Source organism: Apteryx mantelli, chromosome 1 (assembly GCF_036417845.1).
Source record: "Apteryx mantelli isolate bAptMan1 chromosome 1, bAptMan1.hap1, whole genome shotgun sequence".
In the NCBI taxonomy this organism is placed as follows: domain Eukaryota; kingdom Metazoa; phylum Chordata; class Aves; order Apterygiformes; family Apterygidae; genus Apteryx; species Apteryx mantelli.
This window is the reverse complement of record NC_089978.1, coordinates 10,896,949-10,915,080: the sequence shown is the minus strand read 5'-3', so window position 1 is coordinate 10,915,080 and position 18,132 is coordinate 10,896,949. Positions and strand designations below refer to the sequence as shown.

Sequence of the window (18,132 nt, the reverse complement as noted above, 5' to 3'; positions counted from 1 at the left end):
ATCTACCAGAGCTCTTTTCAGATGCAGCGACATTGTTGCAATTCAAATTAAAGCATGGCCCTCTTCATAGTGTGTTTGGAAGATCACTCTAAGATATTTGGCTATGACTGCGTGCACTTGCCATGAAAGTAATGTGACAAAAGCACAGCACTGAAGGACGGGTTTGATAGATTAATTTGGCAAAGCACTGATTCTGATTTTAGAATTAAAATAACTTCTTCCAGCCTCTTTTGGGGCTGTAGGTGCTTTCTTGATCATTGTGCAATTTTGTTGAACATCTTTGTTACAGCCTTTTTTAAAAATAGCTACTGTTATTTTTAATAGAAAAAAAGTATGTACTTTTTATTTGACATATGGCTCTGTTTAGCCATCAGTTTACACTCCACATTGACCAAACTGAGGTTTTACCTTTTTTCTTCAAGTACTTACCAGATTATCCTTAATTAACCAGCAATCATCATATTGAAATTTAGGCCTCTGAAGCAATGGGGCCATTTTGACTCTGCCCTCTCAGTAAATCCATCTCTGGCTCTGCACAACTTCCATAGACTGTGCCTTTGCTTTTGTTTACAGTGCTAACAGCATGATGGTAGACCCTCATTATTTCATGACTTGTTTACTTCATTTCCCTTTTCTCTATTCTTCCTATTATGCTATTGCATCCACTCTATTTCATATACTTCATAGAGAAACAAACAAACAAACATCTACTCAATTGTATCACCTTTTTCTTTCCCAAACTTCGCTTATTTCCCGTTTTCAAAGGTACATGTCCAGAGCTGGAGCCAATCAACGCTTGGACTCTCTTTTGGCTTCAGCAGACAAACTCCACATTTTTCACTGTTTTTAGAGCAGAATTTGAATCACATTTTTATCCAAGACAGCTTTATGGCATCCCACACAACAAAAAGTATAATACTGAACATGTTACAGGCTTTGATTTCTTGTCATCACATCAGCTCCTATATTATATTGTTGTGGCCTTTCTAAGCTACCTTGCAAGCAAAATTCTCTGGGATACCAATGAAAGTACATCTTATTTGATTCACCAGACATATGATACATCAGGGAAGCAATACTTTTTGATACCTATCAAGGATGTGCTATCTTTGTTTACCAGCAATTTAGCAAGATTCAAAACATGTTGGATAGTTAGATAGTTAAGACAAATAACTAATCCCTTAGGAAAGGATACTAAATGTCATATTTTCTATAACCCGCATGGTCAATGGTTATGATCCTGTGTAAGCGAATTATTAGACTACCTCATCTTATGCAGTGCTGCATTTTTTTGCTGTGCCTAGTGCTGACTATTGCAGGAGACAAGCTCTCCTAATTTTGGAGTCTGATCTAGTCTGTAGTATATATTTGCTTACCGAATGCCTTTAATGTGGTTCTCCTTGTCTGTTGTTATTCTAAGAGAAAGTATAACATTTTCCTGAGTTGTGCTTACTACAGTCATCTCAGACTGTCCAAGGTTTAAAGGCTTGAATCCCAGAAAGAATCAATTTACAGATAGAAGTGGCATAGTAGAATAAAACACCTTACCTTCCAAAGTGTTTCGGAAACTGTAATTGGCCATTTTATCCATGGATCCAGATTCATACTGAGTCAGTGAGAGACAAAATTCAACTTCAGCTGAAGATGGGAGCCTTGGTGTCCTTGATTTGTCATTGTTCCCAGGATTTCGCAGTATAGGCCCTTCACTTGTGGCATTGCATAAAGACTGTTGGCTGTTGTACTCTTCGGATCGAGTGCAAATTACCTGTGTAAAACATATTCTATTAGCAGAGTTGCAGTGGTTGTAAAAGACAAAAGCAAAGAAACATTTTAATTAAGTTTAAAAAAAGGAGTGAAGTAAGCGTACAATATAATCAGCTTGTTATAAGAAGAGATATTAACTTTAAAATTTTTGCGTATGATTTTAACATAAACTGGGATATTTAATGGAAAATAAGCCTCTACCTTTGTACATATTTTGAAATAATTTACTAGTCCATGTCTGAAACTGCCCGTGTGGACTGAGGCAACATCAATTCTCATTTACACCCTTGAAGAGTCACTGTGACTAAGTTCAGTACTACTAATGCAGAAGAACACAAAAATCTGCTGCTGCAGTCACTAAATGGAGGCTTTTGACTTCAACAGATGGAAAAGGAAAAAAGCCATAATTGCAGAATTTTGTCCACACACTGTAAGGAGAAAACTCTTATCTTGGAATATGGAAAAAGACACATTATCTTTTTTTCTGAAAATATCTGTCCATGCTCTGTTAGGCTTACTGGGCTCAATTTCACTATGTCTTAATGATGCGTTATGTACTAAAAGGGCTAAGACCCTGCTCTATCCCACACAAGTGTTGTGGGAATGAATATAACAGAAGTTGAGATGCCATAGTGATGGGCATTAGGAAAGGACCTTGGGCAGAGAGATGGATACAGATATTGAATATTGTCAGAATCCAGCATGATTTATATAAAAGTTCTGGGTTCACGGGCAGATTCAATCTACCATGGCATAACAAGTCATCATTTATCAGATTATCTGTGGAAACTGTCAGTCCAGTTTGAGACTCCTGGAAGTGCAAAATAGTTCAACATAACTTCCAACAGTAGTCAGGTAATTTCAGCTAAGTCAGACTCCTTCACATTTGCCATGGGTTAAAAGTGCCCACACAGGCTGTCACTGTTGCTAAGATGGTGTTCAATGTCTTGTTTTGTTCAATGTCTTTTAATGTCTTTAATGCAACAACTTATTTGTTGCCCAAGGACATGGGCACTCTGATGACCAAGAGCTTCTACAGTAGCTCTCACTGCATCCCTGCTTGACCACAGAAGTGATGGGAATGAAAGTGGGATATCTTCTCATATCTTGATTCAATAAATGCACAGAGGGTTAGCACATGTACTAACTTACCTTCCTACTTTATATTCAGGAACCTGCCTGACATGGAGTCAGGATGAAGGATGGAGGAAAATGTAATGACACAATGACATGCAAAAGATCAAACTAGATGGTTTGGTGGTCCCTTCTAGTGGTACAATTGATGGGTCTATGAAAATGAAACAGTGCCTCAGAACTTCCAGGAGTTGTTCTGTATGCACCTCAGGTGATGCCGAGGGTCTGAACCAACACTGATGTCTATTGTTTTGCTTTTTCTAAAAAAAACCCTTCAAAAACAAATAAAATTCCGAACAAATCAGAGATCTCTTCAAAATATAGAGCTCTGTGGTCATCAGGTAATCAATGAAGTTAATTAGAACATTATGTGGAGAGAGAACTGATCTCAATTTTGAGTGATATGTTATAGCAGAGAATACATAACACTGAAACCTAGGGACATCTTTCATCCTGGAGGTGTGTTCCTATTTCATGGACTGAAACAATGAACAAGAAGGTGAGTGAAAGCAATCGTATTTGCTGTGAGTGACATGGAAGAACATGAGATTCTGTATTAGTAAAGGCAGTGAGTGGGAGATTCATTTTGCCAGCACTAGCTGTGTACAAACTGTCAGACTGAAGTAACCTTTAGGGCTACCTCTACGGTCAATAAATAGGGAGAGGCATCTCCAGAGTGTGATTCAGCCTGCCTAAATAGGTGAGATGTCTGTACTTTTGTACTCTCTCCATTGACTAAGTCAACAAAAGAAAATGTAGAAAAATTCAATGCAGACACTGTCTCTGGACTGCAGTTATTAAAGGAAGCAAAATTAAGAGTGTTCAGCTAACTTAGTGCTCTGCTTCTGCATTAGGATGGGATGAATCACACCCTGGAGGCATGGATGTGTCTCTGTACTGACTAAAGACAGAGCCAGAAGCAACTTGCTTCATTTCCTAACTAACTTTTGAATGACTAGAGGGAGATGAGATGAATCCTATTCTAAGCAATTTGACCACAAATTCACAGAAAATGTATGACAGAATTGGTAATATAACCTAGATTTCTTAAGAATCTGGCGTTCTTGTATGATAAGATTTCTATGAATATGAATCTCATGAATAAATTATCCTCATCTTTTTTTGAGAAGGTAAGAAAGCTTATCAGAGAAATTTATCCTTTGAGACCACTCTATTAACTGCAATTTGCCATAGTCTGTTAAAACTACTAAGGTGCCCTTGGTAGCTGTAGGTAGGAGTTGTCCAGGAGGGAGTTTCCTGTGTACAGAGCACAGTAATCCCATCGAGGATCACCAAAGTGGGTCAGGATTGTGCCTCTGAGAGGCTCCTTTCACAATCCCCGCCAAGGGAGAAAGCAAGAGGGAGAGACCTGCAGGTGTAAACACAAAACAAAGCTATAGCACTGTTTTTATTACTGCTTTCTCTTAATAAAGAAAAAATTGCTTTCTTGCAGTTTATTCCATTTGGAAGGAAAATAAGGGGATGATTCAGGCTGAGGGAGATGCTCTAGTAATTTTGTGTTTAGGAAAAGTGCTTAGTCCTATTTATCTACAATTGCGCTAGTCAAGAAGGCAAGTGTGCCTTCTTGGCTGGTGGATCTCAGCCCATTTCCCAGTCCATCTCTTTGCTCAGAGACTACATGCACATAGACTTTCTGCCTAGCTCTGTTTTCTCAGGGCCTTATCCAGTGCTTCCTCTGGTTTTTCTGTTCTGCCATCTCCTGTCCTTTCATCCTTTTCTCTCTGCTGCCCCAGGGACATATCCATAGCACATCCTAAAGAGGAATCACATGTTCAAGATGAGGCTTTTTGGCTATTTAGACAATGAGTCTTTAAGTACGAGCTTAAATATGTCTTTAAAAAAGGAACATCTCCCCATTATTTTGTTTATCAGTTCCAGTGGAGTTCAATGCAACTCAGTTTTATGAGGCTTATAAATGGATAGAGTGCGAGGTTTTTTTTTTTCCTATTTATGTCTCAGTGTAGTCCTCATTAACTGACTGACTAAATGTAACCTAAACAGAAACCAGATGCTATAAGACATCCAGTAACGCATGGTCACGAAATGCCAACATAAGGGACAGGAATGAAAATGCTTTTTTATGACTTTCTATTTTTTTCTGAGCTAAAAATTAAAGTCTGATCATACAAGTAACCTCTATGTTTTTCCAGAAAGGTATGATTTAGGGTCTATTCCTATGTTATTATTTGCTGTTTTATCAGTCTTGTGATATGTAAATGGTAACAGCATGTAGGTCAGTTAAATGGTTTTAGTGGTCTTTCTGGATTTAATCTGTAAAAACTATGCAAAATGGGTCATGTCATTTCACTTCTTTTCACTGACTTCTTTCACTTTTTACTAGAAGCGTGCTGTTTAAACACATGCTTTTTTGTTCCCTTTTTTGGAATAGTCTTGAGTAAATTTTGGCTTGCCCTGGACAATACTTAATACTCAAACTGCACCAAGTGCCTGCTCTTCAGCATGCATAAATTCACTGGGTCCAGGGAAATTTTTAGGCAAATGCTCTGAAATAAAGCTTATGTAAGTAGTTAGCAGAGCAAGTGCCAGTAGATGGCACTCCAGAATATGCAGCATTGCTCCTGGGCTTTGTAAGCACCCAAAAAAAGCCCTCAGCGCACTGCAGTTGAGATCTTCTACACAGCTCTTTGTATCGTTTCTTAGAAAACAGACTGTAAATGTGCGGAAGCGTTGCTGCTGTCTCGCACCTTTTTGCAAATGGGAAACCCTTTTGCTTTTTAGTTTGTAACTGGCTGCACAGACCAGCACCTGAACTTAAAGAAAGTGAATTGCGTTGCAGGAATCTTCAGCAGTGTTCAGTCCTTTGTCTGCTATTTTTAAAATCAAAGCTTTTGGGGTTTTGATGACAAATTCTTTGGGGTTGATTTGTGCTTATTAGCTCTATGCTCACAGGGACGCGCAATATATGCAACATACACCCACACATCTGGAATAGGTGATGAATATTTTTCTGTGATATTGAAAGAGCCGCTCAGTTACAAACTGAGCTGAAGTTCACTAGTTCACTAATGTAGGAAGGCCACTCAGAGGGTTAATCGGCACTGTTGCACACGGCTTCCTTGTGGAGATGATCCCTTGCTCTGCCTTTTTTCTGAGCCCACTGAGCACGAGTCCAGTAACTACAAATGCATATATTCATAGTTTTACGCCCCAGGTTAATATACGCTAAAAGAACTGGTTCAGAGTACAGGCAGAGCAACCACATGATTGTCCTTGCTTGTCTGTTGGACATATCCCAGTTCTCCTGAAGGCCGGGATGTGGGCATTTCCTGGGTGATGGCATTTCTCTGTGCGTTCCTGTGCGCCCATTTTTCCTGCTTGAAGTCTAGGTGTCTGAACTGGAGCCCTGAGTTGCACTATGGGGCTGAAAGAGACTTTGCTCTGTTTCAGCACCTTCCTCTGCTCTCTTTCTCTGCTTATTCTCACCTACATGCTTGGGAATGGCATTAAAGTGCTGCCCTCATGCCTGATTTAAAACATGTGGCAGTTGTAAAGAGGTTTAACTTTTACTTTTGGCTACGTTAGGGCCTGGCATAATTTAATCCTAATTAAATGGCATCCAGAAACCAATTACTCACCAAATTGGGAAAATGCAAGAAAAAAACCAAATAATCTGCAGCAGAACAAGCTGTGTTTTGGGGAGCTTGTTTTCAAAGGCAGATTTTTAAAAGGTGCTGTATCTGTAGCAGACCAAAGGATTTTAAAGAGACTATGTATGTTTATATCTACTTCTTCATGTACTCCTGAGTATTAGCAGAACTAGAAACATAAAACAGGCAGAGAACTGAATAAAAGAAAATTTGAAAAGTAAAACTTCAAAGAAATTCTGAGAACCACCTTTATGCATATATAAGGTCATAAGTTATCTTTGTGACCCTTACTGCATATGCATTAACAGGGGGAGCTACTAAACTCAAGCTGCAAGGCGATGAGACAAATGCGAAGTGACAGCGCTGAAACAAACCCAGACCCTTCAAGGTATTTTCTCAGTCTTCAGTAAAACCTGGCTGAGTTTCATCTCTTTGCTCAGAGGCAGTCCAAAACTGAGGGATAATTTACGTCCCATTCAACATCTCAAAATGGTGCTAGGGTGGAGTAGGAAATTCGGTTATCAATTACTGTTGAAATATTCATTAATACTTTCTGTTTTGGCAGAGTGTGATTCCCTGCTGTCTGGCTGCCGCCAAGCTGTACCCTTTTAGTGTCGCTGTCTCCAGGTCCACCACAAATTCACAAAGGCCTATCTCTCTGCAGGTATTTTTTTTTTTTTCTGGTGAATTATTAACAAACCCCAACTTTTATGAAATTCCTTAGTTATTAATTTCTATACTTCTGATTATTTTTTAAACTACACAACTCCTGAGCAATTGTTGCTGTATGCTAGCAACCAGAGGCCAAAACAGTGCTTTCAGCCACCAGTGATTCCATGAAAGCACTGGAATTTGAGATTACAGTGACATTAAAAGGCTGAGGATGTCCAGCTGTCTTTCCCTGCTGTGCATAGATCCTGATTCCCTCAGGAAGTGGTATAAAGACACAATTCTGTTTTGGCATGTGGAGACTTATCTCTTTGCAATAGGAAATGTTTCAAATTTGTAATCTATGTAAGCATATCATTAGGAAGCTAATCTTGATACACTCTTCTTTGATAGTCACTTCCTCCATTTTGACTGTTGTCTTTTAATTTACCAGCCCGTAGCTGGCCCCAAAACCTGTAAGTTGCAAAAAAACCCTGAAGTCTTTTATTTTTGAGTTTATAAGATACCTTTTTTATATTTATTTATTTATGAAATACTTTTCAATATTTTGAGTTTATGAGATATGCAGACATCCACAAGTAAATGGATGTAGGACTATGACTCATTCACTGCTGCCTCCAATGTTAAAAACATCGGCTAAAACGTAGATTAAGAGCCCATGAAATAGGTTCAAACAGGATTTTGTAACACTTACGAAGCCTTTTCATTTGAGTCATCAGCAAAACTTGGTGTAGAGGCCAGAGGTAACAGAAGGGTCCTGTGGTAGTGTATTTACCTCCACATCAGCCCTGTGAGAAAAGTGCTTTCTCCCCCAGTTATAGGTAAAAGCTAAGGCACAAGAAGAATATGGCTGGATGCACAAAAAGACTCAAATGTCACAGGACTGGTTTGTGAGTACAAAACACAGAAAGAGAAAATCTGAAACATGTTCTACATTTAGCATTGCCTGAACAGCAACAGCATCAAAAAGAGATATCAGAGATGCCTTTTCTGGAAATTACTTCTCATTTAGCTGCTGTGGGCACCCATTTGAGAGGTAAAAAGTGGGGAGTCAAATTCCCTGGGGCAGAGGAGAGAGCAGAACCTGTGTCCCTCGCTTCTATCGCTGCTAAGATACTGGATAGAAGGAGTACCACCTTTCCTAAGAATACCTAATTCTTGGAAAGAGTTTAGGGTTACTATTGCCATCACAGATGTCTACCTTCTGATAATTTTGAGCAAGATGCCTAAGTGCCTGGAGTTTAATCTGTGTCCCTCTCCTCAAGCTTCTTGCCATCCATCCATGCTGCTCAGCACCTCACTGAAAGGATTTAGGATTGGGATGGGTTGCACAGGGGAACGTGGGCTCCTTTCTCAGATATGTCAATGCCACCAGGTAGAAAGGGACTTAGAAGTTGGATATAACAACAATTCTTGTTGTCTTAGAATCAAATAGATTGTCCAAGTTTACTTAGAATGTCAGTGATATTTATTTAATGTCCTAGGCTAATATCTTGAACTGTTCTTTCCATCTCTCCATTTGCAAAACCCTAAGAAGGTTCAAACAAGTGAAAAATATTTTTGAGTCAAAAAAGCGTTGGCTTTTGGTGTTTGTATTTTTGAAAATTTATTACAATTTTTAAAGGTGAACAGAAAATAATGTTTTGGATGATCCTCTCAGACTATTCAGCTAGCAATTCAGCTCCCAATAAACTGTGCTTAGAATTAAGTAACTGTATCTGAATAATCGAATTTCATCTTTCTTATGAAGACATATTTTCAGGTAATGGATCTAAAGTACTACCACTATTTGTTCAGAAGCATTATACCCATTTTATATTTGTGTAAATTGTTTCCCCTTTGTAGCAGTTTTGCATTTGTAAGTGGTTCTTCAGGGTGATGCAGAATTAAGTGCTAAGGGAAATTCTCAGTGCTCGGAACAAAGAATTGGCTCCAGGCTTACACCAGCGCAGCTGAGAGCAGGCAGCCCTCCATGCTATGCGATTACTTCTCTCAAGTTGCTCTTCTTTCAGAAGAGACAACATTCAGAGCTAGCATCAGCGGCCTGTTTGCCACAATAGCAAACCTAAAACTGCACTTACATTTTCTTGCTTCATTTTACTCATGATTTATCAAGCAAACTGGAGGTGGGGAAGTGGCAGGGAGGAACCCAAACCTGTAATGTTAACTCCCCCAAAATCTGAACAATTCTGCTTTTATTTGCAGAGGACTTGTTTGGATTAGTAATTTCATTTGACTTCAGTAATCTCTCCAAATAAATATTTCTTTGAGTAAATCCGTTTTCTTGAATAATTATAGAAATGAATGCTAAAATAAAAAAAAATCTCAGAATGTCATGGAAAAGTTCCATTTTCCACCTTGCTTTCTGTAGGTCTATATGGTATTGCAGAATTGTTTCACATTAGTAGGTGCCATGCAGTCCTAAATAAATCTGAATTCAATATTTGAATCATCACAAACAAGTAACTGAAAGCATAAGAAAATCCTTCCCACCCACCCTAAAACATGAACAAAGCAAGCAAACAAAAACACTAAAGTTTCCTGATAGTCTTGCTGGTAAAAACAGAGGTTTCAGAAGTTTCACTTAGATGATAAATGTGAGAAGAAAGTGGACAGATAATTCACTCAGCTAAGTGGTTACAGCAGCATGTTGAAGAAAAAAGTAAAGGGAAAGCTAAAATTTCAGCATGTATTCATGGGTATCCATGTTACCATGGCAACTTCTCAATGGAATAAAGTATTTTCTCCTTTCTTTAGGGATTAAAAAAACCAACAAGATGCTGTTCTGCAAATAGGCACTTTGCCTTTTTTAAATAAATCCATAACTATTTCTTGAGCAAATCTATTTCTGAATTTTACTAATATAGCAGGTGTTACTTTGTTATGCTTTGAAAAGAGCCTTAAATTCAGAAAAGGACACTTTATTATAAATACGTTATTCAAAAGGTTTCTCTTGCTCTCTTCTTTTTATTTTGCATGCTTATTAAAAGCCTGAATTCCTTCACATTTCTGGATCATCCCCCCCCCTCCCTTTCTTTTTCCTCTCTTGCTGTTTAGCTACAGAGCTTGGCTAATCAGCGTATTCTGCAGCAGATCTATGGCTGTTTTCCGGTTGAAGCTAAAGCTATTTTTGTTCCCTTTTGATTTTCTGGAGTAAAATTCTGATCTCTTATTTTGTGCTGCTCCAAGGAACTGCACTGACTACAGTTTTTCCGTCATAATCAATTGATAAAATTTGGGTTCAAGGCCATTAAAGAAACATCAGATTGTCTTATACCTTTACCACAGACTCATTGACTGAAAATGCAGCTCTGTTCAGTCTCTTTCTTTCACTATATTAGGCAGAAGAGATGTAAATAGTTAGAAAATGTTAAAGGGGAATAATTCCTTTGAAGGTAAAGTTGTTTGTGGTATTGTTTCAGAAAAATTGATAAGCATGTAATATTTCCAGAAGTGGCTGAAAAATATAGGTGATAAACACCCAGTTTCAGAAATGACATGGGAGATTTCAGCAAAGGACTTAGGTGATCTTACATGTATACACTAACACAAAACATGTTTTTAATGTGGCTCATTTTTTGTTTTTGTGCCTTCTGAAGTAACACAGAAATATCTGTTTAACAAAACATATTCATAAACCTTTGCTTTATTTTCTGAATATATCTGTGGGAACTCACCTTAAGTGATAAGTTATAAACCTGACTGTTTCTTAAATATATTCATCACTACTGATTAAGTGTCTGGGTATTTATGTACCACCCGGATGGAGAAATTCTAAGAATCGGGATATGATTAATAGTACCTTTGAAAAAGTGAGATACATATACTATCTGATCCCTTCAGTGCTTTTATAAAACATTGCTATCAATTTGCTAATTCCTTGGTACTATCTGCTTCCTACCACTTTGGTTATCATATCCAGTATATTGTATTGATATCTCCACTTGACCCAGGTAGCCAGCTCAATTCTAGTTTCAATTTGTTCCACTTGAACACTTGTACCATTTTCATGCAATTTCATGTAACTATTTAGCTCAGTGTGGAACAGCATCAGATCCATTTCATTCTGTAAATGCAGTTTAATTAAATTAATAGAGCTCATCTGGATTCATACTGTTAGAAATAAGCAGACTCTTTGAATATGGGGTCAATATACATGTTCATGGATATATCTACTTTATGACTATGTCCATACTAGTAAATTAAATGTGATCAGGAACATTCCTGGACACTGAGGCCAACTGGCATGAAATAGCCCATGTCTATGCTAATGAAACTGTCTTAGCCTCCCAAACAGGGTGGTTGTATGCAATGTGCTGGAAATGGACTCTGAAATATTTTAACTCTTGAAAAGTGTCTGTCTGGGGGAAAACTAATTGGTACGTACAAAATCCACGCCCTAGAATGTCCTAGAATATATCTGTTCCAATACCTGGGAATGATTGAACTGACAGGTATAGACACAGCCTATATTATTCAGAGGACACAAATGATGACTAAATCCAGTATAACCAGCCAAATAAGTCCAGTTAGTCATTATTTTGTGATGCCAAAGTATTGCAGAGCTGCTGGAGCTTGTATCTCTTTCAATTTCCACTAAATAACTAAAACTGCCCAATCTTCATTTAAGATGATGCTACAGAAATAAACAGAACAAAGCTGTGTTTACACCAACATAATCATATACTTCAAAGCCAGAAGGGACTGTTGCTATTGTCATGATGGAGTATGTCTATGCAAGCTGATAGAAATTTATCATTGTATTTCAGGCAATGTGGTAAGTTATGAGCAAGTCGCAATAAAATCTCCAAGAGCACTCAGTGTGAGAACAGTGCAGTTCAGTTCAGCTATCTGAGACCATGCCACCTGCGCAAACACGTAAAGATACCTTGGTTTACAGACTATTTTTGCATCTCATTTAAGCAGCAGGAATAACTACTGAGTTTATTTCTTAGTAAACTTAATAAACTTAGTTCCTTTGAGCATGAGAGATTACTTTTTTGTTTGAGCTACTGATGTGAATAGCACAGACTTTTTTTGTGCTCTAAAGATTAATTGTGTTTTTTGAAAAATCTGAAACTAGACAAGCTTAATTGCATGTTTTTTAACTCTTGGCTGAATAAAGGTACCAGAGGGAGGGGTAGAGTCTCTGAAAACTCTTTGCTTCTGTTTCCATCGTTTAGTCACTAACTGTCTTGCGCTGGCTATGTGCCAGCAACTTGTCCTGTTTTATCTCAGCTGGTTACTTGAGCAGACCCAAGTCTGCCTGCAGACACAGAGACGTGACCTTCCTCCTTCCTGCCTAGCTTTAGGTTCTTAATTAAGCTGCTAAGTCCTACAGTCAACAAAGAGACAGAGAAACAGATGAGCAGCTCTAAATGATGATTAAATCCATGTAAAATATGATTTGCTCTCTGGAAATGCTTACTTTCTCTCCAGGAACTTCTAAGGGAATCCAGCATGGCTGAGCTCCATACTTATGCACCTTACTTAAGCATCTGAAGTCAGATGGGATGATTCTAGCATAAGCAACTCTCCCTTTATCATTCCCCTCCACCTGTCCTTACCTGCCATGAGGAGAAGAATGATGCTGGGCTGAGTAAATTAGGGTTGGTGGGATGTTTGCCGCCCATGTATTCATTGGTGCAGACAACACAGGACTCAGCATCTCGCCAGTCCCAGTAGGGGATGGTGAAGTTCTCATCACCTGTTATCTTCTGGATCTCACGTTCCCACAGCAGCAGAAACACACGATGCCAAGGCAGAAAACCTGGGGCTTCATGAGCAAAATCAATGTCCCGCCACACATTTGACCCACCTAAGAGCGTGTCTCGAGAAGCATAATAATGCATCCACACAAAGAGATCATACACGTTGATGTTTTGGAACATGGGATTGGAGCCATGGCTCATCTGAGCATACGTGCCAGTAGCAATAACAAAGTCCCGGCTGAGGGTTCTCTTTGCCAGGTTGAGGTAGGCGAGGAACTTGTCCTTCTCACTAGTGGTGAGCTGGAAGATGTTTCTTCTTGTTCTCAGTCGCCTTTCAGTACAGTTGACTCCTGAGAAACCAAACTTGCATTCCCCACAGCTGAATCCCATGAAATTGCCTTTGCATTGACACGTCCGGTTGTAAAATACAGAGGGCCAGTCCTCTCTGTCATCCACTCCTGAGAAAGGGTATTGTGGCCCCAGCGGAGCCTGAGAGAGAAGGATGTCCTGGCAGGACCCCCTGCTGGAGAGCTCCCCACAGGGGGACCCGTCTCCATCCCAGGGAGGACAGCACTGCTTCCTCAGCAAGCTTTCGGTGTTCGCACAGGCTCTGGGGAACTGCCCCGTGCAAGGCTGAAGGATCACTAGCAGGAAACCCATTGCAAAGAGAGACATCCTCATAGGGCAGCAGGAGAGCATTGGCATTATGCTTCAGCGCATGAAGAGCTCTGTCTGACCACTTCCAAAGTCCTGACCATGAAAGAAATTTCTCCGCACTACAGGGAATACTTCACCGCTGACTTTCCTTAGACCACACCCTCCAATATCCTTCCCCATTCCTACCGTGGGCACATTTACCCACAAAATACAGTTCACAGTTAATCTGATTATCACATGTTTTGGATGAAAGCCAAGTGACTTTTCTCCCCACCCCCTACAAGTTTCAGAAATACAGGCACTTATTATATACTTTCATCTTCTGCCTAGCACATGACTGCTTTACTCCGGCAATTGGGGATGAAGTAAAATTAAAATTTGGACACAGAAACAACTGTCAGCTCTTCAAATTGCTTGTTTGATTACGTGCATTAGAGTAAATGGATGTTTAAAAAACAGCCCCAGTCAAATCTGAACCATTAAATAAGCACAGCAAATATAAAAACAACAAAAAAAACGTTTTTGGGGTAAACTATCTTTTTTTTAATTGGAAGCAAACACAAAATGGGGTCAAATAAAGTGTGAACGTGGGGCAGAACCAGAATAGAGGGTTTGGTGTTGCATTTTTATGTTTCAGTGTAAGCTGCCTTTCCCAGGCCAGTGTATGGCAAAGTAACTTCACAGGGGATGTGCTAAACTTTTTGGAGAAAATCCATTTTGTTTCCTTGAATTGACAGTGCTTTAAGAGTTAACACCCCTCCCAAATCTGGACCCAAGTTTTCTCTGCAGTTCTGTGGAGAACATAGATAATCTGCTGACAGATTTGTGGAAAACACTTAAAGCAGCCACCTCCTGACCTGGAAAATACACCTCGACTCCTGTCTTTCTCCCATCAGGAGGTCTGCAAACACTGTGTCCATGTGTTTTACTCAGTGCTTTACCGGTCAGCCTCCAGACCACCCACATCCTCTTTCTTCTTCTACGTTAGCCTGATCAGAGTTAATTGAGTTATATGAAAGGCATTAGAAGTTGTGTGTACTTTAAAGTGCCGCTTGAAGTAGAGGGACACCAGCGGGCAAATTGCACATGAATTATCCAGTTTTCTTTAGCTATCACTGTTATTAGGAAGGGATTTTTTTTTTTTTAAAAACATCATGAATGATTTCCTTATGTTTACAGAGAATCTTAGTAGGACAGGAACAACATGTAGACAAATGAAGTGAGAACTTTGCTGGGAAATTATGCCTTTTGTTGGGATCAACAGGTCTTCACATGACTGTGCTGAGGAGCACGAGGCACTTTAATCCTGTTGGCTTCCACACCCCAGATATTCAAAAAGATTATCCCTGAGTCCCAGGGCTGGGGAGCCTGTGGTGGGGGCACTTGGAGCAGAAAAAGCAAAGGAAAAGGTATTGTTTTCTTTAAATTATTTCTAACCACAGGCTGATGTTGTTTGATTCCCCTGGTTTTCATGCTAGGTTTGTAGAATAGATTTCATCACAGAAATGTTACTTATTTGATTTATTTTATTTTCTCTGTGTCTGGCTGTTTGGAAAACCTTTGCAATCTATTTCATTTACCGTTCCTCCCACTGAGGCTAGTGTAAAACCAGTATTTATGAGAAAAGACCCATCTTTGAGGATAACGGTATATGTTTTTTAATATGCACTAAAAAGCTACAGGGATTGGGAAAAGCTTGAGGTAAAGCCTCATTGCGAAGCAGAAAAGTACTCATGTATATATTTAGATAGAGGGTCACACGCAAATACATTCAAAGCCCTATTTTTATATTCTAATGATATTTTATGTTCAATGTTAAAAAAAAATAAGAATCTGAGCCTTGACAGTTGTCATATGATGAGTTTCTGAAGCAGCTTGTTAACAGAGGAATCCTCTGTGAAAATGTATGAATGAGAAACTCTGAATGAGAGATGTGATTGAGAGGTGGCATGCACCCTTCTTGACCTACTACTGAGCAGAGGCTTGTTTTAATTAACTGTCAGTGATTCAGACAGTATTTGGAAAACCAAACTTGCCATATATCACCAGCCATAAATATTAGCCAAATCAGAAAATATGTATGCCTATTCCCTTTTGTGTCATAAAGAGTCACCAAAACATGGGACAGTCACATCTTACATGCTCCATCTGGGCAAAAATCTTGTCATTAAAAAGGTTCAGAGGATTTTTCATCTGTCTTGTGCTTCAACCCATCACTCCTTCTTTCACTGTTGATCTAACACAACCATCATATCTAACTAAGTTTGTGGATAAGCTGAATTTACTCTTTTTGCCTGAGAAATCTCTCCAGCCCACCACCAGTGGGTTGGCATAACAGTGTTGCATGCTTTGAGAGAGACCCAGTTCTCACCTCTGGGTCCTTGCATTTGGGTATGGATCAGGACTTATCCATTTAAGGTCCACAAAAGGCTAGGTGGCCCATAAAATGAGCATGGTTAAGACACACCAATTTCTGTATTCAAGAAAATGCAATACAGTAATCTGGTGATCAGCATATCCAGCTTTATTTGACTCCAAAGAATAAATCACCAGGAAACCCTCTACAGTTTGGTATAGTAGGGGCAGTCTTCATCAGCAGACTAGCACAGGGTTCTACTTCATGTCCGTAAATCTTAACTGCACCCTCAAGTTTTCAGCTAGATGATTTAAAGTATCAGTTTCAGTGTAATGAGGAACACACTAATGATAATATTTAATACCTATAGATTGGTTTTCATCAGAAGGTCCTGAAGTGCTTTATAGAGGTCAATAATTATGGATGGGAAAACTCTCAGACACGGTGTAGTGAGATGTCTTCCTCAAATTTCCATGCTGGCTTACTTGTGACATAAGGAACAGACTTCCAACACTATGCTGTAATTGCTAAACCAGACTGTTCTTACAGACACCACCGGTGGCTTTCTGATATGGTTATGGGCAAAGGAAAGGAACAAAATCAAACAGCAAGCAGTGGTATAATATGAGGGCTCATATTACCTCACAAAAATAACTCTTAGGTTCCTCAGATCTGCCAGGCTCATCTTCAGAAGATACCTCTTCTTTTCGAAAGACATTGGAGTAAATTTCAGTTCTGGGTTGCCAGTATTGAACCAGTTACAATTTCAGGCAAAATTAGTGGGTCTTAAAAACTTCCAACACCTGGACGACACTGTGAGGTTAGTATCTCTCAATACCTGTTAAAAGTTTTTAAAGCTCACTTGTTTACACTTTTTAACAATTCTGTGCTTTTACAGTTCAATTGTTTATGTTGAATTAAAAAAAAAAGAAAACTGGGATGGAAAAAAGAGAGAATCATTTTATAATTGTAACTATTTTAAAAGTTCAGTATCAAACTGTGACAAACCAAACTGACAAATGGAAGATAAGATAGCCCATTAACCACTCAGGAAGCTTGATTTGAGAAACCAATAGTCTCAGATTATGCTCTCTGGTCCTCACCTGCTGCTCACGGCTGTTCACCTTCAGTATCCTCACACACTGTCACAAGGCACCTGGCTTCAAATGTTCATCTAAGATTTGTACAACTGGCCTTTGGCCCTGCTGAGCTTGCATTTCATGTATCTGAAGGACAAAACATTGTTTTTTTCTCCTGGCCCATGGCCTGTGTGCCAGATGGAGCTATCGGTCTCCTTGGTGGTTTGCCAGTGATCTGAGCCTGGCTCCTGCCACCCAGGAGTGGGGGCGAGAGGCTGCGGCTCTCTGCAAGGGATCTCATCACCAAGAAGAGTTTGCTCCCAAAGAAGCCATACTCCTTTCCTTGACTTGTCGGACTAATCCTCTGCAGCACAGCTTGATGAGACCTGATGCTGGGATGAGGGTTTTGAAATGTTTGCCTCTGAAATATGTAAGGGAAGGTGGGCCGATTTTAGAAAGAGAGAAAGATAGGTGTATCTGTGGGTACAGCTGGAGCCATGAGATGGAAAAGAGAAGTGGATTTAGGATGATGACATTTGTACATGTCATAGATACCACGTTGTGGTCAAAGCCAGAATTAAAAATCTGCCTCCTGGTTGCTGACAGTAGGTAGATGAAAGTTAAGAAGAGTCCTGCTTATCATTAAGAGCCATGAACCAGCCAGGTATTTAAGCATTACGCAAAGAGAGATGAAAATATTTTATTTCTATTTACAAACAATTATGCTTAGTTGCTGAAATAAATCAAGTTTCTAATAGGAAAGTAAGAATGTCACTAAGTTTATTCTTCTTAATCAAGGATCTTTACTAAGAAGCAGACTATAAATTACCAAAGGTCATCTTTTTAGCCTAAGACAAATGCTTCCACACCTTTTGGAACGATATTTGAAGATAAAGCTTAAAAACCCATTTGGCTTTATGAAAGGAACACAACTTCAGGCTGAAAAATGATTCTGAATGCTGTTAAGTAATCAGCTTTTAACTCAGGAGTATCACACCTAATATCCAGTCAGCACCGCTGATGTATGTACCTGTGGGCATATTCAGTCACGACTGGGATGATGGGCCCCTAATCTGAAATTCAGTGCAGATAAAGTTCGATTAAACTTGGCTCATGCAGCAATTTAAACAAAT

General features: G+C 39.3%; 1 protein-coding gene across 1 annotated transcript in view; it reads right to left on the bottom strand.

The window, feature by feature from the left end:
- TYR (tyrosinase) overlaps window positions 1–13,606 on the bottom strand; it is a 54,772-nt gene extending 41,166 nt beyond the window's left edge. Inside the window, exons 1-2 of the mRNA XM_013955976.2 lie at window positions 12,764–13,606; window positions 1,549–1,765 (exon numbers count right to left, since the gene is read on the bottom strand). Coding sequence (XP_013811430.2) covers window positions 1,549–1,765; window positions 12,764–13,606 — 1,060 coding nt within the window. The remainder of the gene's footprint in view (window positions 1–1,548; window positions 1,766–12,763) is intronic.
- Window positions 13,607–18,132: the final 4,526 nt, after the last annotated feature.